The 27,946-nt window shown below is 42.2% G+C and overlaps 4 protein-coding genes across 13 annotated transcripts in view; 2 read left to right on the forward strand and 2 right to left on the reverse strand.

The window, feature by feature from the left end:
* Positions 1–271: 271 nt before the first annotated feature.
* On the forward strand, positions 272–3,603 carry cyb5r2 (cytochrome b5 reductase 2). The gene is made up of 9 exons (XM_076142621.1): positions 272–372; positions 629–778; positions 999–1,071; positions 1,388–1,494; positions 1,948–2,077; positions 2,211–2,294; positions 2,693–2,778; positions 2,866–2,965; positions 3,113–3,603. The coding sequence occupies exons 1-9, from the start codon at positions 358–360 to the stop codon at positions 3,283–3,285; spliced, it is 918 nt and encodes a 305-aa protein (XP_075998736.1). The 5' UTR covers positions 272–357; the 3' UTR covers positions 3,286–3,603.
* Positions 3,604–3,816: 213 nt separating this feature from the next.
* poglut3 (protein O-glucosyltransferase 3) lies at positions 3,817–8,378 on the forward strand. The gene is made up of 6 exons (XM_076142521.1): positions 3,817–4,165; positions 4,345–4,542; positions 5,361–5,644; positions 5,851–6,067; positions 6,967–7,163; positions 7,915–8,378. The coding sequence occupies exons 1-6, from the start codon at positions 3,922–3,924 to the stop codon at positions 8,356–8,358; spliced, it is 1,584 nt and encodes a 527-aa protein (XP_075998636.1). The 5' UTR covers positions 3,817–3,921; the 3' UTR covers positions 8,359–8,378.
* A 685-nt stretch (positions 8,379–9,063) lies between these two features.
* Positions 9,064–13,117, reverse strand: rep15 (RAB15 effector protein). The gene is made up of 3 exons (XM_076142522.1): positions 12,990–13,117; positions 11,765–12,091; positions 9,064–11,133 (listed from the first exon to the last, which is right to left on the reverse strand). Exons 2-3 carry the CDS (start codon positions 12,038–12,040, stop codon positions 10,585–10,587), a joined length of 825 nt encoding a protein of 274 aa, XP_075998637.1. The 5' UTR covers positions 12,041–12,091; positions 12,990–13,117; the 3' UTR covers positions 9,064–10,584.
* A 2,053-nt stretch (positions 13,118–15,170) lies between these two features.
* Positions 15,171–27,946, reverse strand: part of ppfibp2b (PPFIA binding protein 2b) — a 42,544-nt gene continuing 29,768 nt past the window's right edge. For 8 of the 10 annotated variants that reach the window (XM_076141985.1, XM_076141981.1, XM_076141982.1 and 5 more), the window contains 18 exons: positions 26,191–26,283; positions 24,080–24,191; positions 23,387–23,448; positions 23,037–23,279; positions 22,858–22,925; positions 22,698–22,763; positions 22,519–22,579; positions 22,230–22,277; positions 21,253–21,415; positions 18,658–18,790; positions 18,428–18,547; positions 18,149–18,299; positions 17,738–17,849; positions 17,550–17,638; positions 17,302–17,424; positions 16,922–17,047; positions 16,601–16,789; positions 15,171–16,163 (listed from right to left, as the gene is read on the reverse strand). In XM_076141985.1, the coding sequence (XP_075998100.1) occupies positions 15,945–16,163; positions 16,601–16,789; positions 16,922–17,047; positions 17,302–17,424; positions 17,550–17,638; positions 17,738–17,849; positions 18,149–18,299; positions 18,428–18,547; positions 18,658–18,790; positions 21,253–21,415; positions 22,230–22,277; positions 22,519–22,579; positions 22,698–22,763; positions 22,858–22,925; positions 23,037–23,279; positions 23,387–23,448; positions 24,080–24,191; positions 26,191–26,283 (2,178 nt within the window). In that variant the 3' untranslated portion in view covers positions 15,171–15,944. The remainder of the gene's footprint in view (positions 16,164–16,600; positions 16,790–16,921; positions 17,048–17,301; positions 17,425–17,549; positions 17,639–17,737; positions 17,850–18,148; positions 18,300–18,427; positions 18,548–18,657; positions 18,791–21,252; positions 21,416–22,229; positions 22,278–22,518; positions 22,580–22,697; positions 22,764–22,857; positions 22,926–23,036; positions 23,280–23,386; positions 23,449–24,079; positions 24,192–26,190; positions 26,284–27,946) is intronic. The other 2 variants (XM_076141984.1, XM_076141983.1) reach the window with 2 other exon arrangements.

Genomic DNA, 27,946 nt, shown 5'->3' on the forward strand with positions numbered 1-27,946 from the left:
TAATTTACTGTCACTGCAGGTACATTGAATTGTTGTGTTCATATTTCTTTACTGAGCATGTGTGTGTGTGTGTGTGTGTGTGTGTGCAGTAATCCCCTCCTCCTGGTGGTGTGACTTCAGGCCTCCGCTCTCCTCAGCCTTTGCACCAACTCTGCACTATATTGTGTCATGACACGAGCTGCCTGCTGATTGGTGCTTGGAACCTTCTGTTACCTTTCACCCAGAGTGGCCCCTCCTCCTCTGGAAGCCCCTTTCTCCACTCTGTATGCCTGAATCTGAGTGAGTATGAACCTGACTACATGTGGCTGGACTCAGATTACATGAGGAGGTATCGCAGATACAGTTTATCCTAAAGTTATGGATCAGAGTGTGGTGAGGGCGAACTTTCACTTCAGTTCTTTTTATTTAAGACATCTTATCTGTCTTCTCAGTGACTTCTCTCCTTGCCAGATTGTAACTCCTCAATCAAACTAAATCTATTTCTTTCAGGATTTATCTGTCATTTCACTGTGACAGCACACACATTGGGATTATGCCACACCATTGTCCAAAATAAATGCATGCTCTTGTGCATGTTCGGGTTTTTGCAGTGCACTGTGAGGGTGATTTGTGCAATGTTTGCTTGCAGACAATTCCTGTGTTGGTGGCATTTTCTGTGGTACTGTGCACGGTACTTTACTGCTTCTTCCGAGGATTCACGGGACAGAAAAGAAAGAAGCTGCCGGTCACTCTGCAAGATCCCACGGTCAAATATGCACTGCCCCTCGTTGAGAGACAGGTAGGCGACACACACATATATTTCTTCTGCTCTGAAACAAGTGAAGATTTTGGTCTGTGTGGCCTTGATATCATACAAGTCAGAAAGGGTTTTAAAAGCAAAGTATCAAAAGAAGTTTAAGAAGGATTCCCATGAAACCTGGGATAAAATCCTCCCTTAACTTAACTCTTTCTCATCACATTGTTTTCATTGTTATCCATGTATGTCTGTGTTTGCACAGGAAATCAGCCACGATACAAAGAAGTTTTGCTTTGGTCTTCCATCTGCAACTCACATTCTAGGACTGCCAGTAGGTACTGATGCAATCTCTCTTCTTATCTTGTCTTGACTTGTCTTCATGTCTTTGTTTTTGTCTTTGTCAAAAGTTCCAACACTTCAGCATTGATCTTTATCTTGAAATATTGATATAAATCAGGTATAAAGTAGGCAGCAGTTGTATTTTTCATGATCCTGTGTTTGCTTGTCTATTAATTGTAATGTAACATGTCAGAGGATAGTATGACATTTAGAGACGTCAACAACAAAAATACATTTAGCCATTTCTCTCTAACTTAGCATTTCTCTCACTTATTTCTCCACAACTGCCCCCCCTCCCCTCCTCTGCCACAGGCCAGCATGTGTACCTATCAGCCAAGGTCAATGGCAGCCTGGTGGTGAGAGCCTACACCCCCGTCTCCAGTGATGAGAATCAGGGACACGTGGATCTTGTAGTTAAGGTAAATAATGTGCTGTAGAATAATGCAAAAAGCAAAGCCAGCAACAACTATAGCAACTTGTGCCACACTGGACCACAAATGGAAAGGGAAGGGAGGCAGAGAGAAAGGAGAACTGACACCCCGAAGAAAACTTGGCAAAGTAATGTTCAAGTTAATTAAGTAGGTTGATGAACAGGGCAACAGCAGAAAGCCACGGCAGCTGAAGGTTGTGTAGAAATGACACAGGAGCCCGGACCCGTGTTCCCGAGTTATGGATGACATCAGTGTTGCTGGTGTGATGATCTCGTATGTACAGTCTTTTACAGGATGACATCATACAGCAGTGCAGGCAGCTACAGATCGTATCATAGGTTGTGGTGGGGAAAAAGAGGACAAGAGACACAAGAAGGGAGAGAGGAGAAAAACAACAGGGAAGAATGATGATTCTGATGTTCTTTTTACCAACCTCCCCAGGTGTACTACAAGAACTGCCACCCCTCCTTTCCAGAGGGAGGGAAGCTGTCTCAGTACCTGGACAACATGGCTGTTGGAGACACCATCGACTTCAGAGGACCTAATGGCCTGCTGGTGTATGAGGGCAATGGTATGGAGCGTGTATATATGTTCAGGTTTACATAAAGCTGCACTGTCACCACTAGATGGCACTGTCTTATCAATCAGAACTGCTTTATGTGCCCCATTGCAAACCTAATACAAAGTATTCTCCTTCTATTAAGGCAAATTTTCCATCCGACCAGACAAGAAGTCCGAGCCAAAGGTTCGGAAGTTCAAGCACATTGGAATGATTGCAGGAGGAACAGGTTTGTTCATGTTTTTGTCAAAGTTTTATTGTCTATTAAGTATTCTAGTCTGAGCCAAAGGTTCGGAAGTTCAAGCACATTGGAATGATTGAAGGAGGAACAGGTTTGTTCACGTTTTTGTGAAAGTTTTATTGTCTATTAAGTATTCTATTGCATGTTGCACGTGTATTTTATCTGCATCACGTCCAGTGTTCAAATCGTTTAATGGTTCCGGGCCACAGTACATCTGTGATATGCTTGGAGGTTTACAGACTTAGCAAGTCTTTGATCGTCACCGTACAGATGGAACAGACTTCCTTACCAACCTTAACTGTCATTACAGCTTCACTGTGGTCAATATGGGAGTTTTCCTCCCACCATTCCCTCTGTTGCATTACTCTGTGGTCTCTCCCTTACAGGTATCACTCCTATGCTGCAGTTAATTCGTAGGATCACAGCAGATCCTGCTGACAACACCAAGTGCTCACTCATATTTGCCAACCAGGTCAGTTCTGTACAGATGCTTGTTTTGGGAAGATCTTGCTGGGAAGTATTTTTGTACATTAAACAGAAAATCTTTGTTTGTTCACAGACTGAGAAAGATATTCTACTGAGGGAGGAGCTGGAGGAGGTGAAGAGGGATCATCCGGATAAAGTTCAGCTCTGGTTCACGCTGGACAAACCTCCACAGGGTAAGACCACATTGGAAAAGAATGAACTGGGACCCAAAGAAACATTTAGATTAGAACATCTAATCTGCTGGTTTGCTAATGCTGCAGTCAACTTCTGCTACATTAACCACTGATGGACAATATTAACTTTCTTGTTTTGTTGTCTAGACTGGAGCTATAGCTCAGGGTTTGTGACACAAGATATGATCAAGGACCACCTTCCTGCTCCGTCCACTGATGTCCTGATTGTCCTGTGTGGTCCTCCACCCATGATCCAGTATGCCTGTCTACCAAATCTGGACAAGCTGGGACACAAGACAGACAACATCTTTGCATACTAGTACTCTGGCTCAATACCCCAATGGTTTGTTCCTCATAATTAAACAGCCTTTGCAGCTTTAATGTTTTTCTGAAATTGGCACTGGAATGCCACTATCAAAATCTGGGTCATGAAAATGTACACATGGGATCAAATGTATCAATTTACACTGCTGTTAAAGATTCTAGGTACTTCTATGACAAAATGATCAGCGCCTTCATTTCCTCCAGAGATGAACCCTCAATTATTGTGATTTTTGTTCAAGTTGTGATACACATATGTGTGTGTTTGTACCAATGCAATGTATTTTTTTTGAATAAAAATCCAATTTAAAAAAATCCATTATGTAAAAATGGAATCATACATGATTGTTCACATTTAGTCGAGTGAATCCCACTTTTATGTAAAACACCTAATACATTACACATTTTTATACTTTTTTTGCCCACAAAAATACACACTACAGACTCAACATTTAACAAACAAACGCCTAATGGGGCGTTCACGTGTGTTCCTGTATTTTCCGATACACCGTGAACGCACCAGTGGACAATGGGTGTGTTCTTACCTCTGCTAACATGTCGCCATAGTTTAGAAACTATGAGAACTTTACAAACCTTATTAATTTAGAAGGTTAGCTGTAAGCTTTTGTATAAATATGGTGTGTAAGCGTGCCGTTACTTCATTTAATGCTGTGGGGAATGGCGTACTGTGGGAGTTTGTAGTTTTTGTAGCGTTTACTTTTGTAACTAACTTCCCGGCATGTAGCTGTGCGGGAGAAATCAGTCCCGAGAAATGTCTCGTATGGGGTCCTGGTCTGAATCCAGACGCGGTCTTACCTGTCCGATACTTCTACATTCAGGCGCTGAGTGCAAAAGGAGACAATCTCACTGTCTCTCCAGGTAAATGACATATGCGCTTAATACACGAACAAATATAAACAGCCGAGTCTGTTTTTAACAGAGCAGCACCCGAACGCACCCGTATCTATCTATCGATCGATCGATCGATCTATCTATCAACAATGCAAAAGTAAAGAGGCATCTCCCATCTCCCTGACTCAATCGGTTCTTTGTTTTAGGTGAAGACACGTTTAAAGTGAAGATAAGCCCTCTGGCCAAGAAGGAGTACGTCCGTATCCATGTCCCCCCGCCCCTGGACAGAGGAGACGGAACCTTCCTGGTGAGGTACCGACTCTATGGCTCGTTGATGACGGGTCTGAAGGTAGAAGTCCTCCACCAGAATGTTGCTGTTGCCAAATCACCCTATGTCCTCCAAGGTATGCCGACTTATTCATGTGATAGATGTTGCAGAAACATAAAGTCTCATGCTCACACAGATGCAAATCAGTTGTTAATCATTTTATGTACACACCATAACAGTCCATCAGATAGTCTAGTCCAGATAGTATCTGTGTGTATTCAGCTATGTCTGCATCCCACAATGTGCAAGAACGGCCACAGTGAGCTACAAACTAGTCAGAACTGAACTGTCCTCCCACTTTCTAAACACTTTTTAAATATAGTTCAGTCCAGTACATCACCTCAAAACACAACCTCAGACACCACAAACAAGTATACAAAACTATCAACAAAAACCAATTTGATAAGCTTTCACAAAGCTCTGTTGTATTGGATTACAGGTGTCTCTCTCTCTCGTCTCTGTTTTGTATGTCATTTCCTAATGCATTGCAATGTGTCTGTTTGTGTGTACTGCCTTTGTATGCCTTTATTTGTACCTTTGTACTCCCACTTTAAGTTCCTATTGCACACCCAGCCATTTGTGGAGAGGGAATCTCTTGAAATTGCTTCTCCCGAAGTTTCTACTTTTTTTTTTCTGGAGTTTTTCCTTGTCTTCCTAGAGAGCTTTGGTCGGGGGCGGGAATTTTCCTGATGTTGTGGGTCTGTAAAGCCCTTTGAGACATTGTATGTGGTATTGGGCATATATACATTAAGTTGACTTGACTTGGCTATTGAATTGGTCCCTGCATGTATATTTTGGTGTTAAATGGAAGATCCTTGCAGTACCTCATCTGAACAACAGATTTGAGTAGATTGGTTGAAGCAAAGTTCTCATACCTAACTGTTTATTTCACAGGTCCGGTCTACCATGAATACTGTGACTGTCCTGAACCCAATGCCTCCATCTGGCAGAGTGTCATGCAGTGTCCCTCTGAAGAACCTCAGATCCTGCAGGACTTCAGTGTGTTTCCAACAATCGACCTGCAGCGTCTGACACAGGAAGTCACTCGCAGGTTTTCCAACAGAGGAGGTCTCATTCACTACTCCATCATCAACAACCAGATTTATCGCCGCTGTCTGGGGAAATACACAGACTTCAAGATGTTCTCTGATGAAATTCTGCTGTCTCTGACAAGGAAGGTAAAGTTGAATACTCATTCACCTCTTACACTGAGTTGACCCGTCAAGGAGCTGTGCAGCCGTGTTGTCCCAAACATCTCTAGAATGCTACAATTACAAAACAAAAAACAATGTCAGTGACCTAGTTAGGCCAATTTGTCCCCAATGGTCATCATGGCGTAATGCCCTTTCCTGAGAGTTTGAATATGCTGATTGGGCTGTTTTAGGTGCGACTGCCTGATGTGGAGTTTTACATCAATGTGGGAGACTGGCCAATGGAGACGAGGAAGCCACATGCCAGTCCTGGTCCTGTACCTGTCTTGTCCTGGTGCGGCTCCACAGACACCACGGACATTGTCCTTCCCACCTATGAGGTCACTCACTCAATGCTGGAGACCATGAGAGGGGTAACCATCGACCTGCTGTCTGTCCAAGGCCATACAGGTAACACACACACACACACACACACACACACACACACACACACACACACACACACACACACACACACACACAGACACACACAGACACACACACACACACACACACTACTTCATTCCCATGATCTGTGGGTGATGATCGAATATTCATAAATTATGTATTTGTGTGTTCTCCCACACCTTTGTTTGCACTGAGGGGTGTATCTGCTCTTACCTTTTCTAATCCAACTCGACTGTTGAAAGAGTCTCTGTTGAATTTAATTGAGTTTAACTAAATGAGTCAGGAGAAGTATCCGCCTTCACCCCAGGGTGCCGTTGTCCTTAGCAGAGGTTAAAATCCTGAATGCATGAAGCGGTTTAAGAGAACCACAGCAAGTTTACAAGTCCATGTCCATGTTGCAAACTTAAGTAAAACATTCAGTGCTTTAACTTTACATTAACAGGCCTTTTCTGGCTTTCAATTAGAAGTCTTTGTAGTTTCAAAAGTTTGGCTCTTACTTGAAACAGACCTGTAGCAACCCTACCTGAACCTAAGTACTGGTTTTAGTTCTGCCGGTAACATATTTCTGACTGTAGATTTCACCATACCTGTGTTTTGAAACCAAAATAATCCAGTATCTACCTGACAGTGACCTTGACCTTGACCTCTGATAGGATAGGAACCTAATCCACATGAGGAATAGAACATTAAAAATGACCATAAAAGCAAATCCTCCCTAGGTACTCAATACCTGTTGGGTAGGGTATTGTTCTGAGAAAAAGAATGCAGAAGTGAAGAAGTCTTATTTCTATGCACGAGCGTGTTACTGTGAGGGAGCCAACCCAAAGGTCTTTTAATCCTTTTATTGTGAGATTGTGTTTTTCTTGTTTTGGTAACACACATTTTTAACCAACATCATCCAGGGCCTCCATGGGCGAACAAAACAGAGCAGGCATTCTTCCGTGGTCGGGACAGTCGTGAGGAGCGGCTTTACTTGGTCGCTCTGTCTAAGAAAAACCCCGAGCTGCTGGATGCTGGGATCACGGCCTGGTTCTTCTACAGAGACCAGGAGAAACATGTGGGCAAAACAGCGCTTGTTGGATTCTTTGACTTCTTCAAGGTGAGGGGAAAAGTATTGTCTCTCCTGCTTTCTTTACCACAATAAGTATTTTTCGGCTCAACTCTTGTCTAAGTCTTTCAAAGTATCAAGTATCAAATGAAAACAACTAAGCTAGAAAGTGCAGTGCAGAGCAAAACTACACAAAGCCTCCATGTTTCTCCAAGTAATGGAGGTAGCATAATGAGCAAAGATCATCCCAGATCTCCCCCTCCCTGGCCACATTCTCATGAGGGATCCTAAGGTGTTTCCAGGGATATGTTATCCCTTCAGCATATCTTGGGGTCTCCTACCTTTTGGACCTACCTGGAACAAGGATGTGTCTCGATCAGATGCACAGATCTCCTCAGTTGGCTCCTTTGGGTCTATTCCATCACCATGCGGAGGAAACTCATTTCTATCATTTACGTATGTGTATCCACCATCCAAAACGTTCTGTTACTAGTCTGAGTTTATGACGATAGGTACAGTCAGTGTTTGAGTTTGAGAGTTTTGCCTTCAATTCATACCTCACAAGAGTTTGATACAGCATCCACATCTCTGCAGAGCCCCCAGTTGATCTCTCCTGTTGATTTCACATTTGTTATCCAGCAGAGCACCATGGCCTCAGATTTGGAGGTGTAGATCCTCATCCCAGCCGCTTCACACTTTATCATTTGAACTGTACAAATACTTGAATATAGTCCTTTTAAATTTATATTCATTAGATTTTTTTTTAAATATTTAAATATAAGTTTCTCTTATCTTTTTTTAGTGCAAGTACCAAGTGAATGTGGATGGAACGGTGGCAGCTTATCGGTTTCCCTACCTAATGCTGGGTAACAGTCTGGTGTTGAAGCAGGACTCGCCATATTATGAGTATTTCTACAGCCACATGAAAGCAGGCATTCATTACAGCCCTGTGAAGAGGAATCTGTCCGACCTCATCCAGAAGATCAAGTGGGCCAAAGAGAATGACGCCGAAGCGCAGAAGATCGCCAGAGCAGGCCAGGCAATGGCCCGAGAACTGCTGCAGCCCAGCAGACTGTACTGTTACTACTACAAAGTACTGCAGATGTACTCTGAGCGTCAGTCAAGTCAGCCCACTCGTCATGCAGACATGGAGCTGGTGCCTCAGCCAGACGACAACACTGCTGCGTGTACGTGTGAGCGTGAAAGCAAGACAGGGGAGACCACAGTGAAACGGGATGAACTATGATGGGTTGTGGCTCTTTTGTTGATGTCATTCCTTGCTAAAAAAAAACTGTTTGGAGAGTAAAAGAAATACATTTACAGATTTTACAGCATGTATGGACAATAGTGATGATAATAGTTACTGTTACTGTTATAATAATTGTTCTTGATCTGTCTGGCTGTATTTATCATCAAGTATGTGAAACCATGTTCTAAAACTTTTAGTATGATTTAGTTTTTGTACCGTTTAACTACATGCTGTAGTTTTCAAACACTGTAAATATGCAGTATACTGTATGTACCTACTTTTGTGTCATTCAATAGGAAGCTGGGTGAAGCCATGTATCAATATGAAAATGTAGTCAAATTGCAAGAGAATAGACAATAAATGTTAAATATGGAATCAATGCCCAGTTCAGTGAACACAAGAAGTCGTCGTTTTCCATTTCGAGTCTTTAAACCTGACAGCAGGCTTCAATTTTAATCTTAATTAATAATAATATTACGAACAATCAGGAATGGTTCTTGTAATGAACTTCAGACTTCCACTTTCATTCTTTTTGCTTTTCATTCAACAATTGCAGGTTTTAAATGTATAGTTAAGTTTAATGGCATTTGAGATGAAACAACTATAACACCCAATCTTTGAATAAATGCGTATTAGAACAGTAACATGAGACCTCAAATATAAGGATTTTATTTTCATTTTGATTTAAAAAATAAAATGTCCTTCAATAATAAACTTTTAACTGAGCAAAGAATTACAATTGGTTTCATTAGAGACAGATTTAGATAAATACAAGGAAAAATCAGAAAGCACAACTTTGAAGAACCCTTCTAACAACAATCTAACAATAATCAAGTATAATGATCTCCTAGAAATGCATTTTGTGTTTGTGTGTGTATATACATTTAGAAAATGTATTCATCAGTAGTTTCTTTGAGGTTGTACCCAAAACCCAATGACACACCTAACTAATATTTATAGAAGAAGAAATATACAGATCCTCATCCTTAACTTATAACCCACTGCAGCATGTATTGCATATTTTTAATTAAATAAAGAAAATACTCCATCAAGGAAAGGAGGCTCGGTTAAAAATGTCTGTGTCTGTCTGTCTGTAAAATAATTCCATTTAAATCACATAGCTTGATAAAGTCCAAGTGACAAGATTCCCCATTACGGATTTTTTTAACAAAGCACAATGATGTCATTCCTTAGCCCCTCCCCTCAATCTCTAAACAGCAACTCCACTACATTTACACTGTCTGACTGTCTCACCTCAACCGATAATGCAACCCCTGTTATCCCTGCAGCTGTTTACTTCATGTGTGTCACTGATGGGCCTAATTAAATGCATACACATAGGAATTCCTGTTACATCAAAAACAAATGCACCTGTTTGTGTTTCAAGAAATATTGTGACAGTTGTTGCACTGCCAGAACGAATCAGTTGGGCCTTGCACTGACACATGTGAGCCCCGCTTCTGTCTTTGCTCCATCTCTGACTGCTACCTCATGAACATGGTGTCACTGTCCACGTTCTAGATGCAGCTTCCCATTTACCCTTATTCAAATCAACTTCTTCCTCTCATATAATAACTTATTAATGAGGCAAGATGACGTTTTCAAGCACAGCATTCCGATCATAATGCGTTTTCATTTTGCAGTAACATGTTTTCTATTTTCTATTTAACATATCCTGAGACATATTTCATGTTAATGCAACTTGTCAATTCAGCCTCTTTGGAAAAATGCAGATCACTTCAGCACTTTATGGTTGTAAAGCTGCTTTTTAAGATTGGACAATTAACAAGCAAGAGGGGGGTAAAGCAAAAGGTTGGCTGTTTGGCCATAAAAGCCTTCTGAAATCCTTTTTGATTTTTGATCTCAGTTGTTTTTGGTAGAAGAACATGTTTGTGTTCTTCTGTTGTTTTGAACACGTGACTGTAGGTTTCTTGTAATGTTTGGGTCATCTCAAATTACACCTTGTATATTTGAAATTCATCATATTAGTCTATCAGTTGCCTAACACTATACTTTTATTTATCATCAGTAGCCCAATAAATGGTGTCAACAAACACCTCTGCTAATTGGCAAGGCTGTAAGCACAGTAATGTGTTATAATGCACTCGGATGTGTCCTGCCACAGAAAACACTTCACTTTCACCTCATCTAAGTTGCAGGACACATCAGAGTGTGTTATATGATGTGATAGGACTGAGTCCATTGAGATCACAAGATGTTGGTTCAGCTGAACTTAATCATCAGGGTGAGAGCGTCTCCCTCTTTCTTGGTGACGATCGCCTGCATCATTCCTGAGGGAGTGTGGAGATATCTGGAGCCTTTGAAGAAGTTCTCAAGCAGAGCCCTGTCAATCTTGCTGCACTTTTCGATGGCGGCATCAAAGTTGTTGCTGAGGACACCGTATATATTTCCCTTGTCGTTTTTCCTCCCAAAGAACAAGAAGAGCGCATAGCAGTCTTTGCCGATGGAAGTGCAGAAGTCCACTAGCCTTTCATACGTGTTCTTGTCGTTGGACTCCATCTGTGCCACCTGCATGGTCTCGCTGCAGGCCTGGGCTGGTGTCATGCTGTCCTCCTCATCGCCCTCTTTCTCTGGCAAGTGCAGGATTTGCACCGCAATCTGGATGCGGGGATTCTTGGAGGGTTTCTCGAGCACAGCCCACACCCAGTCGGCCCCAAGCAGGAAACGCTGCCCGGGCGTCATGGCTGTGCAGTTGAAGGTGTCGGTCATATTGAGGCTGACGCTCTGAGAGATGTAGGTCATGAGGAAGATCTGTTTGAAAAGAAGTTCAATTGTGGTCAATTTGCAAGGGATTTAGCGCTTTTATACCATGGCCATGATAAAGATATGTTGCTGATCGCCTGGCAGACGTTCTTTGAATCACATCAGACCCTTCAGTCATTCTTCTGGTCATTGATGTAACTACTTTAAGTGATACTCTAATGATTTAACACATGAATCCCCAAAACTCAATCCATGGAAATGTTACTGATACATGAATTTATAAGTTTAGTTAGATACAAATACATCCATTATTGCCTCGGTAAAGTGTTTTCCCCTGACCTTTGACACCAAAACATCTGTATTTATGGATTGCTATTCGAAAAAATGATGCTGTCTCATATCCCCCCCAGGTGACAGCTTGTGCCATGTCTCCCCATAAGTAGCTGAGAGAATGTTGTAGAGGGCTTGAAGAGGTAAAAGTAGTAGCCAACGAAAATAGATTTTAACAAGCTTGTAGCAAAAAACCCAATGTCAGTTTGTATGTAATTGTCAGAGTATCACCTTAAAGCTACTTTGCCATTTATTTTGCTAAATTTGGTGAATATTATTTGGTGAAACGAATATACAACCGGTATACATTATCATCAAATGAGTCTATTGTTGTCCATGTGTTTCCTACCTGATTGAGCACCTCCTGGGTGGGGTGAAACTTCTCCTCTGGGTCCTTAAAACCCAGGTACTCCTGTGTCCTGGATGCCGCTGCAATGACGCAGTCATTGAAGAGCGGTATGAAGTCGTTTGGCTTGGGCACAGGAGGCTTCCTCAGTGTGGCGAAGATGCTGGGTCGAGGGGCAGCGTTTTGGTCATTTTGAGCGCGTTGGGGAGGGCTGAAGTAAGCAGAGAGGAAGTTGGGGTTTGCGAAGGGGTTAGTCGGCTTGGTGCTGTTCTGGCCCATGATGGAGCGATGATGGAGGGCAACAGATCAGCGGGTGGTCTCCCTGATGCACTGACAAGATGGGAATGACATGATTACAGCAGTGTATTGATAATCTCATGTGAATATATGGGCGTTCATAAAGACAAAAGGACTCTTGGTAGAGTTTCTAATGCGCTCCCAACAAAGTTACAGTGAAAATTGGATGGTTTTTAAGACATTACTCTAAAAGTAGTTGATACAGATGCCTCACAAAGGATTTTCCAATGATATTTTATTTCCCGATGCCTTCTCACATCGTTTTGCTGCCTGGATAACATCACCCTTAAAGTATCTGAGTGAGGGGTGTGGTGAGATAAACAGTACATGCAGGGTGTTGTAAAGAAAGATAGTGCTCAAAGAAAATGTATATTACAAGAGAGCTCCAATAGAACCTGAAAATCTGAATATTCTTTAACAGTTGCTACCTTTACATGCACAGAACTAATCTGATATTGGTCTGACCAAGATTTGATCATGTAAACCCATGCCATGGTCTGCCGAAGGCCTTAATCAGTCAAAGCTTAACCGTGCTAAAAGAGAAGTTCCAGGCAAGTCTAGCCCGATGTTGAGCGTTGACATTGACATTATAAATACCCAAATTGCTTCATTAGTCGTAATTTTCACATTCTCAATAAATTTTTTAATGGTAGATTTCAATAACAAAAGAATACATCAAGTTGAGTTGAACTGTGTATAGTTTGGTATTTTGGTTCTTTAGGTACAAAAGGAAATACATTATCAGCGCCTCACCTTGTGAAACTGTCACGTCTCATTCTACTAGTAAATTACATTACATTATCATTATATATTGTTATTAGTATTAGTCAATATTTTCCATCACAAATCCATTCATCTTTGGGGTGCACTAATACATTACTATGATCTATGGCATCTACAGCAAAGCTCTACAATCATGAAATCAACTCACCAGGATGGGTCTGGAATTTCCAAATACACCACCGGCCCTCCTCTCCTCTCTCCTGCCCTGCTGAGATAAACGGCGTGTATGAGTGTTGATACGTCTATACACTCACTCACTCATCTACTGAACTGAACAGATCTAGTGAGTAACTGAATAAAGAGTCTTACCCACCCCAGTGTTTTCGAGGTGGAGTTTGGATAATCCCCTGACAGTGTTAGCACTGGTGTGGTGTGACTAACTTACTTACAAATTTAGGTAAATCAACACAAAACTCATCTTACCAGTTAAGGGGGCTTGCCTGAGGGGTTTAATGAGTAAACAAACCCACTTAACTGTCTTTTCTCAAAGCTCAAACAGGGACGTGGAGATTTTCTCTCACGTTTGGTTCACTGATGTAATGCAACATTCACTTCCTCTCACAGAAATGGCGTTTTTTGCCTTCGTCCATTGATCTGTTTGTCTGTCAGCAGCTAAGACACAGCCTCGAAAACAATTCATTATATTTCTGTACTCATCTAAATGGAGCAGATACAGGATTTTCTAATGAATTGTTTATAGAGCATTTTCCATACTTATGTGAATTTCTACAAAATTACAAAGATAGATTTAACACTGACAGATTTTTCATCTGGATTCTGTCTAAGGGCAGCAAAGGATTCTAGCTACTGCGTCTAGCTGGGCACTCTCACTCTGTGTGACGTTTGCCAGTGTGAGTTCCCTCTGGGTGCTCCACCTTCAAAGCCACGCAGCTGCGGTAACCTGAAAACTCGTGGAAGTGACCTCTCTCTCATTAGTGGTGTGTCTATAAGGATAAGCCGTCACAGAGAATGGCGTGTTGTGACTGAAACCCCTATCTCAAAGTGAGTTGGAACATACCCATTCAATTAAAAAATGGAATTCATTTTTGTTGTTATCAGTGTCTTGGCAGCAGAGTTCTCACTGCTCTCACTGCCACTTCAAATATATTGTGTACGCAACCTCCAGGCGTTCAAATTCTGCCTCCCATGTTTGACTTGCAGGAAGCATCGTATCGAGATATACTTCAATCAATCCAGACCCAAACGCACCATGGAGTATTTTCTTGTAAACTCCTTCACATAATCCAGAAATGACAGTCTACATGTTTGCCCAATAAGGTGTGGCATCTTGGACCCACAGGCTCCTCTGTTCAGCTCCTCTCCCAGCACAGTGTACACATTGCTGTCAATACTTGGAGGGTAAACTGCACAGAGAAAATGGCATAACTGGCTACTGAGTAACATTATTGTATAAAATGACATTTAGTAAGTGATATTTGTCATTTTGTGTTAGTACACCGGTGCGTTTCAGTCAATGATGAATATTATTGTATAGTAATGTTATGTGTCATTGCTGTAGCCATGGCAGCTATGAGCCCAGGAGCTGGACCTGGATGGGGTGTGTCTGATTGGCTGGTACAGGTCTCAGAGGCATTGATAATGAGTCAACAGCCTCAGGTCATTCCCCTTGCAAAGTGTCTGTGAAAGCCTCATCTTCTCCCACAGCTCTTCCTGGCTGGGCTGTGCAGTGACTGGAAGCAAAGCATCATTGGAGTAGGTTAATGGGCCTGTGTACTAGTAGTAGCCACTGAGCTGTTTTGGTTGAAGATACAGCATGTGGTGTTTACATTATCTTATCTTATCTTATCTCAGTGGTTCTCAAACTTTTTCTTTCGTGCCCCCCCTTTTATAGATCAGAAGTTTAACGAACAGAATTTTTTTTTGTTGAATATTTTTTATTGAAGAAGGCATTTGACATGACAATGAGCATGCAGTTATGAGACATTTTGGATATTGTTGTTTTATACAAAGGGAGAGGGAGAGAAGAAATAGAGAAATAGAAATAGAATAGAAATATGAATGAGACCTAGGAAATGTGACAAGAGTAAAAGAGAGAACCTTTGGAACAAAGCCCTGATAAACCACCAGAGCAGGTTAATTTTTAAAATGTTTTGGTTTCTAGGCAAATATTTAAAAAAGGTGGACATTTGGTTAAGGGGTGTGGGTGTTTCATGCCCTAATAAATGTGAAATCTGCCTCTAAGTTTACTGAATTTGTTGCCTTTTTTGTGAATTCATCTCAGCGAATTTAACCAGCAGAATTTCCATCCCTAATATTGTATAGATTCTGAATAAACACACGCCATATTGATGAAATCAGATTTACACACGTGCATTTTGTTTATTAAATGATTTGGGTAAATCTCCTTACATTTACATGACCACAGAGAAGCATCCTTTGCTGGAGCAGGATTTGTTTTCTTTCCTATAAAAATACTATTACAGTCCGATATGAAAATAACCGTACAAAATCACCACCTTAGGTTCAAACAACACATGTACTTCATTCATTCATTTGCTCTGCATTGACATAAATATTAAATAAATCCCTCTGTTAGATTATGCAAATATTGCACAAGTTTATCTCAACTCTGTGACAAAACTGCATCTTTCCTCAAACTGGTTATGTAAATCAAAGCTGAGCTCAAGCACACACAAATTCAACTCAGAGTGCAGCACAAATGTTATAACAGTGAGTTAATACAAGTGATTTATTTATATATAGATATATGTATAACAGGATGTGATGTGGAAGGAAGTGAATCTGTTCAGTGGAGGGTTGAGGCTGGAGGGCTTGCTGCAGTGAACTTGGCTTAATTGGAAATCTGAATACTTGTATTCCGTGTTTTCATTCCTTCAAATAGAATCGATGCACATTGTTACCCCTTCATGACAAGTGACTGCAAGTAGTCAGGGAAGTTTATCAAGGCTCCTCTGATGTATCTTCACTCATAAGGCACAATGTTGGAGGAGGGGGAAGCTTAAGGGGGCAGAGAGGAGACCAGCTGAGGCATTATGGGATCGCAAGCAAAGGAAGCAGTAGTAGTGGCTAATGAAAAGCAACATTGTTGCCTTGGGGTTGCCATAGTATCGTCATATTGTTGTTACGGAGATGGGTTGCTGAGCCCCACCTGATCCTTGGGGTGGTCAGACTCTCGATCCAGGATGGGGCTCAGGGCTCTGAAGCTGGAGTAGGGTCGGAACTGCAGCCCGTTCACTGCAGACTGTGCTGACGACGTCTCTATGGGACAGACGTAGTCTGTGGAATCATCTGGACGCTTCCTCCTGAGGTGGGCCAAGTTAGAAAAACCTAACTTCTTTGGCTGCAAAGACATGATAAAGAAAAGACAGGAATTCACTACAGGGGACCACTGCTCACCTCAGCAGACCTCAAGTCACCAATTCATCTGAAACATGACTGGATTATAAACAAACAGAATGAATGTGTGCACAACATCAATGTGGTCGAGAGAGAGAGAGAGAGAGAGAGAGAGAGAGAGAGAGAGAGAGAGAGAGAGAGAGAGAGAGAGAGAGAGAGAGAGAGAGGAGAGAGAGAGAGAGAGAGAGAGAGAGACAGACATCTATTGCCTTCAAATATAAACTGGTCTTAAATCTGTGGGATAATGAAATTAACTTATTTTTTAGGACTCGAAACTCAAGGTTTAGGCCTTGTGACTTCACTTGAGATCTGAGTGTGACACAATCTGTGGTGCTAAAAAGGAGCATTATATCTTATGGCTAACATTTTTTATTTTCTGACCTTGATTTTAGCTGTGGTGCTGAGTGGAATGTAGCCAGGTGCCTCCATGTACTCCCTCTTCTCTTGCTGAGCTTGTGCTCCCACCAGATTGCTAAAGTTTGTGGCAAGGTGACGTCTCAGCAGTGTTTTCTGAGGTGGGATGTTCAGCAGCATGGCCAGCGTGTCCGAGTTAAACCGAGGCTCCAGAATCTGTGAGAGGAGAGACGAATGCAAGATGACGGCTGAAGATGGCGCAGTATTGGGATGGATACTAATACTGAGATCACATGATGTTGAGTCCCACTGAATGTCTTGTGTTTCTGTCTGTGTGTGTGAGCTCACTATTAACCCGCCGTGCACACCGCTGCCCCTCAGGTTAGGTGCATACTCCGCCAGGTCCACAGATCTCAGCCACTCCATGACACGATGGTTGGACCACTGCACCACCTCATTGGGAGTGAACTGGCCCTGACACACACACACACACAGATACACACATGGATACACTGTACATAAAGACAAACACTGCTCTATGTGAAAAGTGCTTTGACTTAATTGTCTTGTGGCAATGTCTTTGGCGCTGTATAAAAATAAATTAAATTGCATGAAATAATTTAATCACATATTTGAATAGAAATTGATAGAAGAACTGATATAGAAAATGAATGTTAGTTGCAGCCCGAAACAACATTTTAAGACTTCTGAGTATTTGCTGATCTCACCTCATTGCCGGGTCTCCGTCTCAGGCAGTTGGGGTTAAATTTGTTGACATGTAGAACGTGAATGGCACACTTAATGCTGAGGTGGTGCAGCTGGCTTGTCACTTTCAGGAACAATAATTCATTCTGAGAGAAAGAGAGATGTAAAAATGACAAAGTTTTACTTTAGTACAAGCTCAAGTCCTGATCAAACTTTATACCAACTGTTGCTAGCCATCTCATCGAGCATTTCCCTGAAAGTAGGAACTCACCACAGTGAGGTACTGCAGCATCTGCCCATCCACTCTGCCGTCGTTGAACTGGTCTTTGTACTGAGGAAGGCCGATGTCGTCAAGCCAACCTTTGGGAAAGACAGTTCAATCAGTGTAGAATTGTTTATGTATGAAATCATCTTGAAGGCTGTGTTGTTTGGTGCTCTGATGACGTCATGTGTACGTACGAGTGACCCAGATGTGGTCGAGTTCTGAGGACTTTTCGGCCTCCTTGGTACTGACAGTCTTTATGGCTAAATGGAGCTTCTTCCTGTGGAGGGGATTTTTTATTGCCAACACCTGAAAGACAGACAGACAGACAGACAGACAGACAGACAGACGGGGATGACTGATTAATTGAAATGGAGTCACCGTGAAGCGTGAGACAGGTGGGTCATTTCTGAGCATGACAATGTGACAAATTAGTTGAAGGCGAAACTAAAGAGCTGGCTGAGAAAGAGAGACAGGTGTTGCTGAATGGCCACCAGACAGGCAGACAGCAACACCGATCAGACAGGTAGAACTGAAGAAGATCTGACAGTTTGTTGTCAGGTACAGTATATGTGCACAGGAGAGAGTTTAATGTGTATGATGTGTACCTTCTCTCTGTCTTGTGGTGTAGCCATAAGTAGTGTCTGACCATTGGTAGCCCAGTGACGAGCAAGGATTCCATACTGACCCAGCCCAATATCTTCCAGCCAATCACACACCTGCTCTGTGGTCCACCTGTTGAAAGGAGTCTTCAGGTCTCTGGATAATCCAAAAATAAAAAGCAAACATGGAAAAGAAACATGTGGACTTTAAACAGAGACCCTGGACAATAACCCATGTACAGTGTGTGTGTGTGTGTGTGTGTGTGTGTGTGTGTCTCTGCGTACCGGGTGTTCCCTGAACTCGTCAGTCGTGGTCCGGCTGTAGCTCTAAAGCCTCCTCTTTTGAACTCTCCCAGCTCTGGATCGGTAACCTGGACGGGACTACCTGATTGGCTGCGACGGATCCTGGGGACAACAGAGACATTAATGAGTGTGTATGTAATTGTTGGTTGTTTGATTAGTTATTCTTGAAGTTTAGGTACTGCGTGTGTGTATGTGCTCAGTGCTTCACTTACTTCCCCCAGAGTTTCTTAATGCCTCTCTGGTTATTCTTGGTCGCTGGTGCCGGTGACTGCTGTCCAGAGTCGACTCCAGAGGGCCGAGGTGACTGATCTGACCTGAGACACTCCTCCGGCTCCTCTGGACGTCCTGCCATAAAACAACAGCACAACCGGGAGCTGGATTACTTTGGTTATTTCAGATTGTTGGTGTAAAATGTACAAAAGACAGACTGCGTGACAACAGCGTCTTCACTGCAGTTCACACGGTCACCTGTAAGTTTCCCAGGTTATGAGATGGAAAACAGTCGAGCTCACATGTTTAGTCCTGTTTTGTCATGTTTAGCACAATATTTGATCATCCGCAACATCCTGATAACATTTAATTCTGTAATCCTGTTGGTTGGTAATAGAAACGGGTACCAGCAGTCAAACTGTAACATCTCTGTATTTTATCACAGGCTGTCCTTACCAAAATAAAAATCTAAAGGAGCTTTGATTGCCAATATCTAACTGCAAGGAAAGGAATTCTTAAAAGCCATGTACTGTTGTAAATGTAATTAATGTCCTCTTGACTGAAAACATTTTGGAGAGCCATTTGTTTTTGACAACTTTATGACAACGGGCACCTTCAAACAAACATTACCTACAAAACTACAAGCCCTAAGCTCAAAGTGTGATACACTTTTATCTGCACTGCACACTGGGGATGTGTTGTAATACCCACCAACATCATAGATTTCATGTCTCCCAGGGGATCCTGAGGCAGAGAAGGTTAATGAAGTTATGAGAAAGCAAGAAGCAGAAGCAAGTATTAGTAATGTCCTCTTCAACACCAAAATAAATCAACTTTTTTACGTATCTGTAAAGCAGCTGAATGCAAATCCACAAACTAAACTGACTATGGTCTCTGAGACTGAGTTAAGCCATAGTGTTGACGAGTAATGTGAGGGTATCACAACCAGAGGGTCCTGTGTTCCTTTTCTACCCCAAAATTAGTTGATAGACATCAAATCCTGACTCAAACTGCACCCAAATTTGTGGCTGAGAAGAGAATTTCCTCCATGAGGACTTAACAGAGTCACCACAGGAAACTCAGCACCATGGTAACTTCCCAAACTGTTCGTCGACAAGCTGCTAATTCAAAAAGTTTTAACCGCCCAAAGCTCCATTTCGGTGCAAACCTCAGCTTTGGTGCCACCTCATTATGCAACTGATAAAGTTTTGAGCTCTGTTTACCCCAGGTAAACACAGATCACTGATCACACAGATCGCAGAAGAAGTGACGTCAGGTTCTATCGCTGTTCACACCTGATGTCTAAAGTGCCTCAGCTACACATTCCTCTAAACAACGTCCATCCAAATGTAAACCAAGGACCAGAACCTTCAATCACATCCTTGACCTTTTTCCATGACAAACACTTTATCTGTATTTGGATCATGGGTTCATCACTAGGGTCTAAATATATTTCCTACTCCCTCCTTTCTTGTTTTTTTTTGGTATAACCAGTATTAGGATTAAAACTTGACATCAAAGGGAGGGAGCAGGTAAAATAGGAGGAGGCAAGTAGGGAAACAGAACTAGAATTTAATTGTATTTGCTCAGTGTGGTTAAGTATTAAAGCTGCCGGGCAATTTCATTCCACCTCTGAATTTTTTCACACAACATTAAATCCCACAGAATGACGTGATGACTTGTCTCATTATGTCTCACTGTCAGGACTTCATGGGGCAGTAGGTTTTTATACTGTATACTTGTGTTTTTGCATGTTTCACTGAATGCTGTTGACAGGTTAACATTATCAGGCTCTACTTGTGTTATACTTACCCTCCACTACACCAGGAGAGTCTGTGGAGCACCTTAGACTGGATTAAACTGAGCCTAGTACAAGGGGACGAGTTCATAGCTTTCAGAATCTCAGTCCAAAATTCATTATTGAAAGAAATCTGAAGTTCACCCTCTTCGAAGCAATCCTTAGTCCTTGTCCCATGAACACCACTCAAAATAACTTCACTGACACACAGAAACTTTAGTTTCCACAGCAGATTAAGCCTATTAAGACCTTTCTCCTAAATGTGTATTACAATTTGAGTATCAGTGTGAGCATACAGTACCTAATGCTGGAGCACTGGCACTCCGGCAGCGAACTTCACAACACAAACAAGAGAAAAGATCAATGCAACAGCAAAGCAGACAGAGCAGAAGAAAGAGAAGGAGGAATAGAAAAATGAGTTTTTACATTAGTTTAATGTAAACACAGCCGCAGGTTAATGGACAGAGCGATGGGATAAGCCCACACAGCAGAAACATTGTCTTCAATATGTGGACATGTTTCAAAATGCTATTATTTATGGTGTTTCAACGTGATGGGTACTGAACGTTTCCAGCTAAAATATGTAAATATAATATGTATAAAATCATTTATACTAATAATAGATGAATAAAAACAGTGTGGCCACTATTACACTGTACACTACATGCTAGTGTACACTGTCCTCTTTCATTTCTCTAAAATAGCCTGTTGGCATTCACTACCGCCACTGATCAAACCCAGGGTGCATCAAGCTCAAGACTCAAGTGACTGCAGAACTTTGGTTTGGTTAGACACTCACTGAGACTGTAGTCGTGCTTGTGGCTGTGCATGAGCGAGAGCTGTGCAGGAGACAGATACTCTCCGTCCCTCGCGCCATCCCCATTTAGCTCCGCCCTCAGCTCTCTTCCTCTGCTCAGTTTCCCGGGCAGGGTTTGGTATTTGTTCACCTCCTTATGGTGATTCTGGAAAATACAAGAAAGAAAAACAACAGATGTGGTTTTATTTCATTTAGTCTGGTCCACCACAAAATTGTCTTATGTCTGATATAATGTATGACGACAGAGAAGCTCAAAGGCAGCAGGTCATGATTAGACTTTGAGGCTCTGCTCTGCTGTGTAACACGGGCTGATGCTTTGTCCTTTGGAGGCTGAATATGATGCTGTCAGTGTTTGATTTGTACTGAAGACTAACAAGATGTATGCAAGTGCAACTCAAATGGCTAGAAGGCAGCGGTGACGTTAAGTAACACTGACAGGCACTGCAGGTGGGTCATGACCCTGTGAGTGTGAGGGTGTGTGTGTGTGCGTGTGCGTGTGTGTGCAATGTTTGCTGTGTGGAAGAGCATGAACATGTTTGAAGCATAATGGCGTGTGTGTGTGAATGTGTGTGTTTGTGTATTATGGAAGAAAATATTGTTCTTTATGGCCTATATCTGCTGTCTTCCTAAGAATCATGAACACTTGGCAGAGTGGAGAGAGCTGACCACCTAAACATAAACATAAACAGCCAGGATGTTACAATAACAGGAAATGTGAAGAAAGAAGAAACGGGCTCCAGTACCCTGAAACACACTGATAATGTGCAGGAAAATTTTAGTAGGCAGATGTAGGAATGTGTGGGCGTGTATCCCTGCACAATAAACATGCATGTTTTGGCAGCGTGCACACATATATCACCGAAGTCTGTGGTGTAGTAAGTACAGCTTGTGTGTGTGTGTTTGCTTATGTTGAGGCAGCTAAGGTGAAGGCTGTGTTGAGTCATGCAGCAGATGAGTACCTTGGCCCCTACATCAGATTCAGCCTCAATCAACTGGAACTCTACCACCTAAAGCCAACACAGACATGGAGAGAGAGGAAGATACACACACACACACACACACAAACACACACACGCACACACAGAGTTACAGAGTCTGCATGTTAGTAATCATACTCAACATTAGAGTTTGGTTAAAAAGAGCAGTTTGTGAGTGTGTCACTTGTTTAGTAGTGATTACAGAAGCAGTAACTGAGTGTTAAGTATTAGCTGACGACACGATCTGTAAAGACTAATCAGGATCAAAAACCTTTTTTAAGGATCCACTCTGCAACTCTTCAAGACTGCTGGACAGCTGCCGGTGAAGATGCCTGGACAGAGAATAAACTTCAGCGTCATAGAAACAGAAAGGAGTTGCTGCGGTTTCAGACCCACATCGTTTGGTTGAAGGACAAACGGGTACGGTTCAAACCGTTTCTTCATACTTACCAAGCCCCATTCAGAAAGCTTGTATCCCCAGAGGAAATCACTGATGTGTCCATGGAGTTCAGGATACTATAACAAATAGCACACAGGATGGAATACCAATTTGTTGTGTGTGTCCTACAGTAGTGGTAGAAGTTTTAGGGGTGTGAGTGTGTATATGCACCTAGAGTCCAGTTCTCTCTGGAAGGGGGATGAGGATAACATGAGAGGAGAGGAACCCCTGGATGACATCTACGCAGAGACAAGACATGATTTTGTTTATTTCAGGAGTTTTCAAGGATTCCGATTATTGCTCAAGATTGCAATAATGATGTAATCAAAGTAAGTAATGTATCCCCTTACCTCTGACATGAGAATATCAGAGTGCTCTTTGTGTGTGATCGCTCTGAGCTTTAAGGTGCCAGTCAACTCTTCTTCACTACTCCCTGGTGAAGAAAACACAAATAATGAGAGGAGAGGAGAGGAGAGAAGAAGAGAAGAGAAGAGAAGTGGAAAAAGGTTGCTTTTACCCTGTGTGAGAGCCATGATCTCCCTCATCTTTCTGTACTGGCTAAGCAGAACGGTCAGCTCCTCTATACGCCGATCCTGTAGGAAACACACAGCATCTTTGATCTTTAGAAATCAATTTGATCTGATAGGGGAAGTAGGGAGCCAGCATTCATTGTTACAGAAAACTTAAAAGTTGAATTTACCTTTTCTTCATTTGAGGCTAACAAAGACTGCATCCCAACCTTTAACCTCTGGTATTCCTGGTCTAACAGACAAGAATAAGGCAATACAATTAGTTATTTTGCATCTTGGATGTTGGCAAAAAGACAGGCATGCTAATGTGGATAATCAAGCAAAGCAAACAGACACTGAGAGCACCTGGGACCAACATTTATGTGAAAGTGTTTAATTGGTGCTGCAATGCAATGGTGCATACAGTATACTGGCAGATAATGTTCTGCCCTATTGCCTATATGTTCAGTGTTAAGAGAGAAGAGGGATCTATTTTCACCAAATATACCTTATGTGTTGTTCCCACTTTGGTACGTTCAATTTACTGCTACAATCCATGCAAAGTGCACACACAGAATGACAAAACATTACATGCAGTGTCTGTTTCATCAGGACTGAAAACCAGGCAGAGGAGACACAGATACAGGAGCACAACATGCCTTACATTTGTAAATCAGCTGCTTTATATACACCTCCTCTACAGCAGAGGGAAGCAGAGAGGAGGGAACAAATCAAGCATACAGCAGAGGAGAGAGGGACACAGAGGTTAGATGTTAACTGGAGGTGCCAGACCCGACATCACTGGATCTCTCTTTTACTCTCACGCATTCACAAACACACGCACACACACTGACAGGAGTGTATCTGATTTCGGCTGTGTTTACCTCTCTCTGCATCGTCTGTGACCGCGCCGCCTCTGGTCAGCAGCTGGTTTTGTAGAGAGTCGATTTCAGCGTCTTTGGAGGCGAGGAGCTGCTGCAGATCTGAGATTTTTGACTGTGGGGAGAGACAGATTGATATCTTTGAAGATTCTTAGGTATCCAGAACCGTCAGAACCTGAGCTTTGGTAGGGTGGCTGTAGAAAAGGTAATTATTACGGAATTACGGGCCGGTCTCACTCCTTCCCCTATGGTCCAAAATACTAGAATGTGTCGTCTTTAACCAAGTCTAATACATCCTGTCTTAGAACAACCTACATGATCCTAACCAGTCTGGCTTCAAGCAAGGTCTCTCAACTGAAACTGCCCACTTGTGAACCATACGATCATCAACACCTGCTGGCCAATCCATGATACACTAACGGCTTGGCCTATCTGCTTTCAACACAGTTAACCAACAAATCCTCCTCTCCACACTCTCTGAGCTTGGCCTCTCAGGACTAACTCTCAACTGGTTTGACTCTTATCTCTCATCTTCTAAAGTGTCATGCAGGGGAGAAGTGTCAAAATTGCACTGCTTGTCCACAGGGGTACCTCAACCTTGTTATGCAAATTGTCACGCACAGACTCACTTGGTGCACTCATCCGCTCACGTGATTTCTCTTCCCATTCCAATGCTGTTGACAAGCGACTATTCCTGTCCTTCCCGCCAGAAGACTAAACAGCCTTTGCATGGATATCAGCATGCATCACAAATATTTAATCCTGGATGAAAGATCTGCATCTTCAGATCAATCTATCAAAGACTGAGCAGCCAATTCTTGCATACAACTTACAATCAGAATCCAGCTTGACTCCTCTCAAGTCAATCCCCAAAAGTCTGCCAGGAACTTGGGTGTCAACTAACCTCCGAGGAAGCTCCTGGTGCAGGTTTACTGGCAGGTCTACCGGCAAGTGCACTCAAACCGTTACAAATGATCCGTGTCATATCTCTCCCAGTCGCTGCCCACATCAAGTACAAGTCCTTGATGTTTGCCAACAAAACAGCGTCCAATATGGCACCCACCCATTATCACATTCAGGCTTATGCTCCCTCATGCTCACTTTGCTCTGCCAACCAACGGTGCCTGTTGCCATTACCAAAACGATGCCCTAAATTCCTAGCCAGACACTTGTGTAAAGGTTTAAGGCCCAACTACATCAAGAATACCTTCACACCTAATGTCCAACTACATCACTCATCTGAAAAGTGTTTTTAAATTCCCCTGACTGGTGGCTAACCTTAATTCAAAATAAATATGCAGATGATTCACATTTTAAAGGGTCAAGTGAGTCATAAGATTCAGATGGATGGAGCTGCCTATTGCTGTGAAATTGGTAATGAAGTTCCGACATCACAAGTCTTCTTTGTTAACTCCATAAGGTAGTACACAAGGTGAAGAAGAAGAAGAAGAAAAAGAATAGAAGATATAGAGGCACATACATCTATATAGCAGCTTTTAGAAAACAATTCAAGTAGAGAAAGAGAGAGAGGCAGAGTAAGCACAGAAACCAATACTAGGCAGAGAGGAAGAACAAACATGGAGGGCAAGAAACAACTAGAAAGGCAGGAGGTAGAAGAGGTGGAGGAGGAGGCACCTGTGTGCTGCGCCAGCACTCCTCCCAGTGCCGCTTCTCCACCTGTGTGTGCTCCACAGTCAGCTTGAGGCTGGAGAGCTGCGTCACGAGTGACTGGTAACACACATGGAGAGGGTAAGAGATAGACAGCTGGAGAGAGCGTGACAGACAGGAGGAGGGAGTTGATGGGGAGAGGGTAGAGCAATCCGCAGAGTTAGTCAAGGAGAAAGGAGAGAGTAAAGGAAGAGGAGAGGAAGACAAGAAGCACAAGGAAAGCAATAACACTGATCTCCTTTAAATTAATAATTCACTAATGTTGATGTTTAATGATGTTTAGTAGCTGTTTGCATTAGATACACTTCCTGAATTCAAATAACCAATTAGATCATGGCAAAGTACAACATATTAATATATTGAATTGGTAACACAAGTTCTATTCCATCAATCTGGCTTAGCACAGAGCTGTACCTGGGTTGTGTACAGGTGTGTGTGAGCTGTACCTTTGTGGCTCTGAGCTTCCACTCATACTGGCTCTTCTCTCCCTCCAGCTCCTCCACTTTGCTCTTAAGCTGCTTCACTTCCTGCAGCAAATCCTGTAGACAACAGAAAACCAAAACACAGTATATTTTACTGACAAAGTCTGTTTAAAAGCCAGACCCAAGACAATGCCATGCGGTTTAGTTCACCTTCTCATCCCAAATTATTCTGAAGTCCTGAAAACTGAATCAGCAGGAAGTAACCAACATTTACAGTAGGTAAGGCTCAACTTTTTCATTTTATTTAACTTTTGAACAAAGAAATTCCGCAATTCCAGCTCATATCTTATTGTTTATGCTTCTTTTTTTTGTTTAGTTAGAAACTTTTAATTTGAAAAACAAGACAATGAAAACAACGAGCCCTTCCTTTGCGTTATTGTCGTACACATGCCATCACATGAACATGAAGGGAATCAAACAACAGATCCTCAGTTAGTGCCGTTAAAGGGAAGGTCATCAGGTCTACACAGTGCTGAAACAGACACAACGTGCAGTTATCGACAACCATGGAAAGGATGAACCTGAGGACCCTGAACAAAGGCAGAAAGTCTGCAGCTTATACTGTGATATAGAGACATAAACCATCCACATATTGCTGCTGTCCTTCCAAAAACCTGGAACAACACCCCTCATATGTTAGCCATGCAGTTTTCAGTGTCACCTCACATGTCTATTAGGCATGAATAACATCACATCTTATAAGAACCGTTGAAACCATCCACCTGGTCAGTGTAGGAAGAAACAGAAAAATGTCAATCTTTGTTAGTAAACAGGGGAACCACTGTCATGCAAGCAAACCACATCAAATAAACCAAAAACATTATGACCACCACTTTAAAAGAACTGGGCTGACATGTGATTTTCCAAATGCTCCAGAGGAGTTAAGCCGAGTATTGCATGTGTTTGGTGTTTGAGTCCCCCTGTCCAGAAAACTCTAAATACAACTTTGCCATGTTCTTTTCCATTAGAATATGTAGTAAACAAAGAATTGACTAAACCCTTAAACTGCACTATGCAAGATGTTGCCATGTAGACAGGGCTGCACATGAGCAGCACATAGGTACGCATACACAAATCGAAATGGAAAATGCACTGCCCTCTCCTCCAGAACGGCTTCTTTCTTTCTCTCTTTCTCTCCCCCTCGCTTTCTCTTTCTCTGCCACCTCTCTCTGCTGTTTCCCAGCAGAGAGAGACAGCACACAAACACACAAACACTCCTTAAATAAGTACTGTGGGTTGAGGAGCACATACAAGTGCACTCACATGACATGTGACGTGTGCATGTGTGTATGTGAGAAAAGCATGAGTGTATGAGAGTGTACACCCTCCACCCAACCGGGAGAACTGACCTGACCCGAAAGTGAAAAACCTTTACAGCCTCACAACAGAGTTGGCAAACCACAGCATATCACATTTGGTGAACAACTGGAAATCACCTGGCAATGAAACACAAAATAAACCCCACACCCTTTCGTAGCAGAAGCATTCAAATGTCGGTGGTGTATTTGGTGTGTATATAAATGAAGTTGAATTGAATTAAATTGAATTTAACTGACAGTAAATAGAGAAAAGTGCAGTTGTCTAAATAATAATAATAATAATGCAATAATAATGCAGTGCGACAGCTAAAATTTATTGTTAAAGAGATGTAAGCAGAACATAACTGTGATCTACTTTACTGAAAATTGCCTAGTGCAGCTTTCAGCGCCACTCATTTGAT

This window comes from Genypterus blacodes, unplaced genomic scaffold (assembly GCF_046128005.1).
Source record: "Genypterus blacodes isolate CSIRO-AG114 ecotype Tasmania unplaced genomic scaffold, CSIRO-AGI_Gbla_v1 ptg000021l_1, whole genome shotgun sequence".
In the NCBI taxonomy this organism is placed as follows: Eukaryota; Metazoa; Chordata; class Actinopteri; order Ophidiiformes; family Ophidiidae; genus Genypterus; species Genypterus blacodes.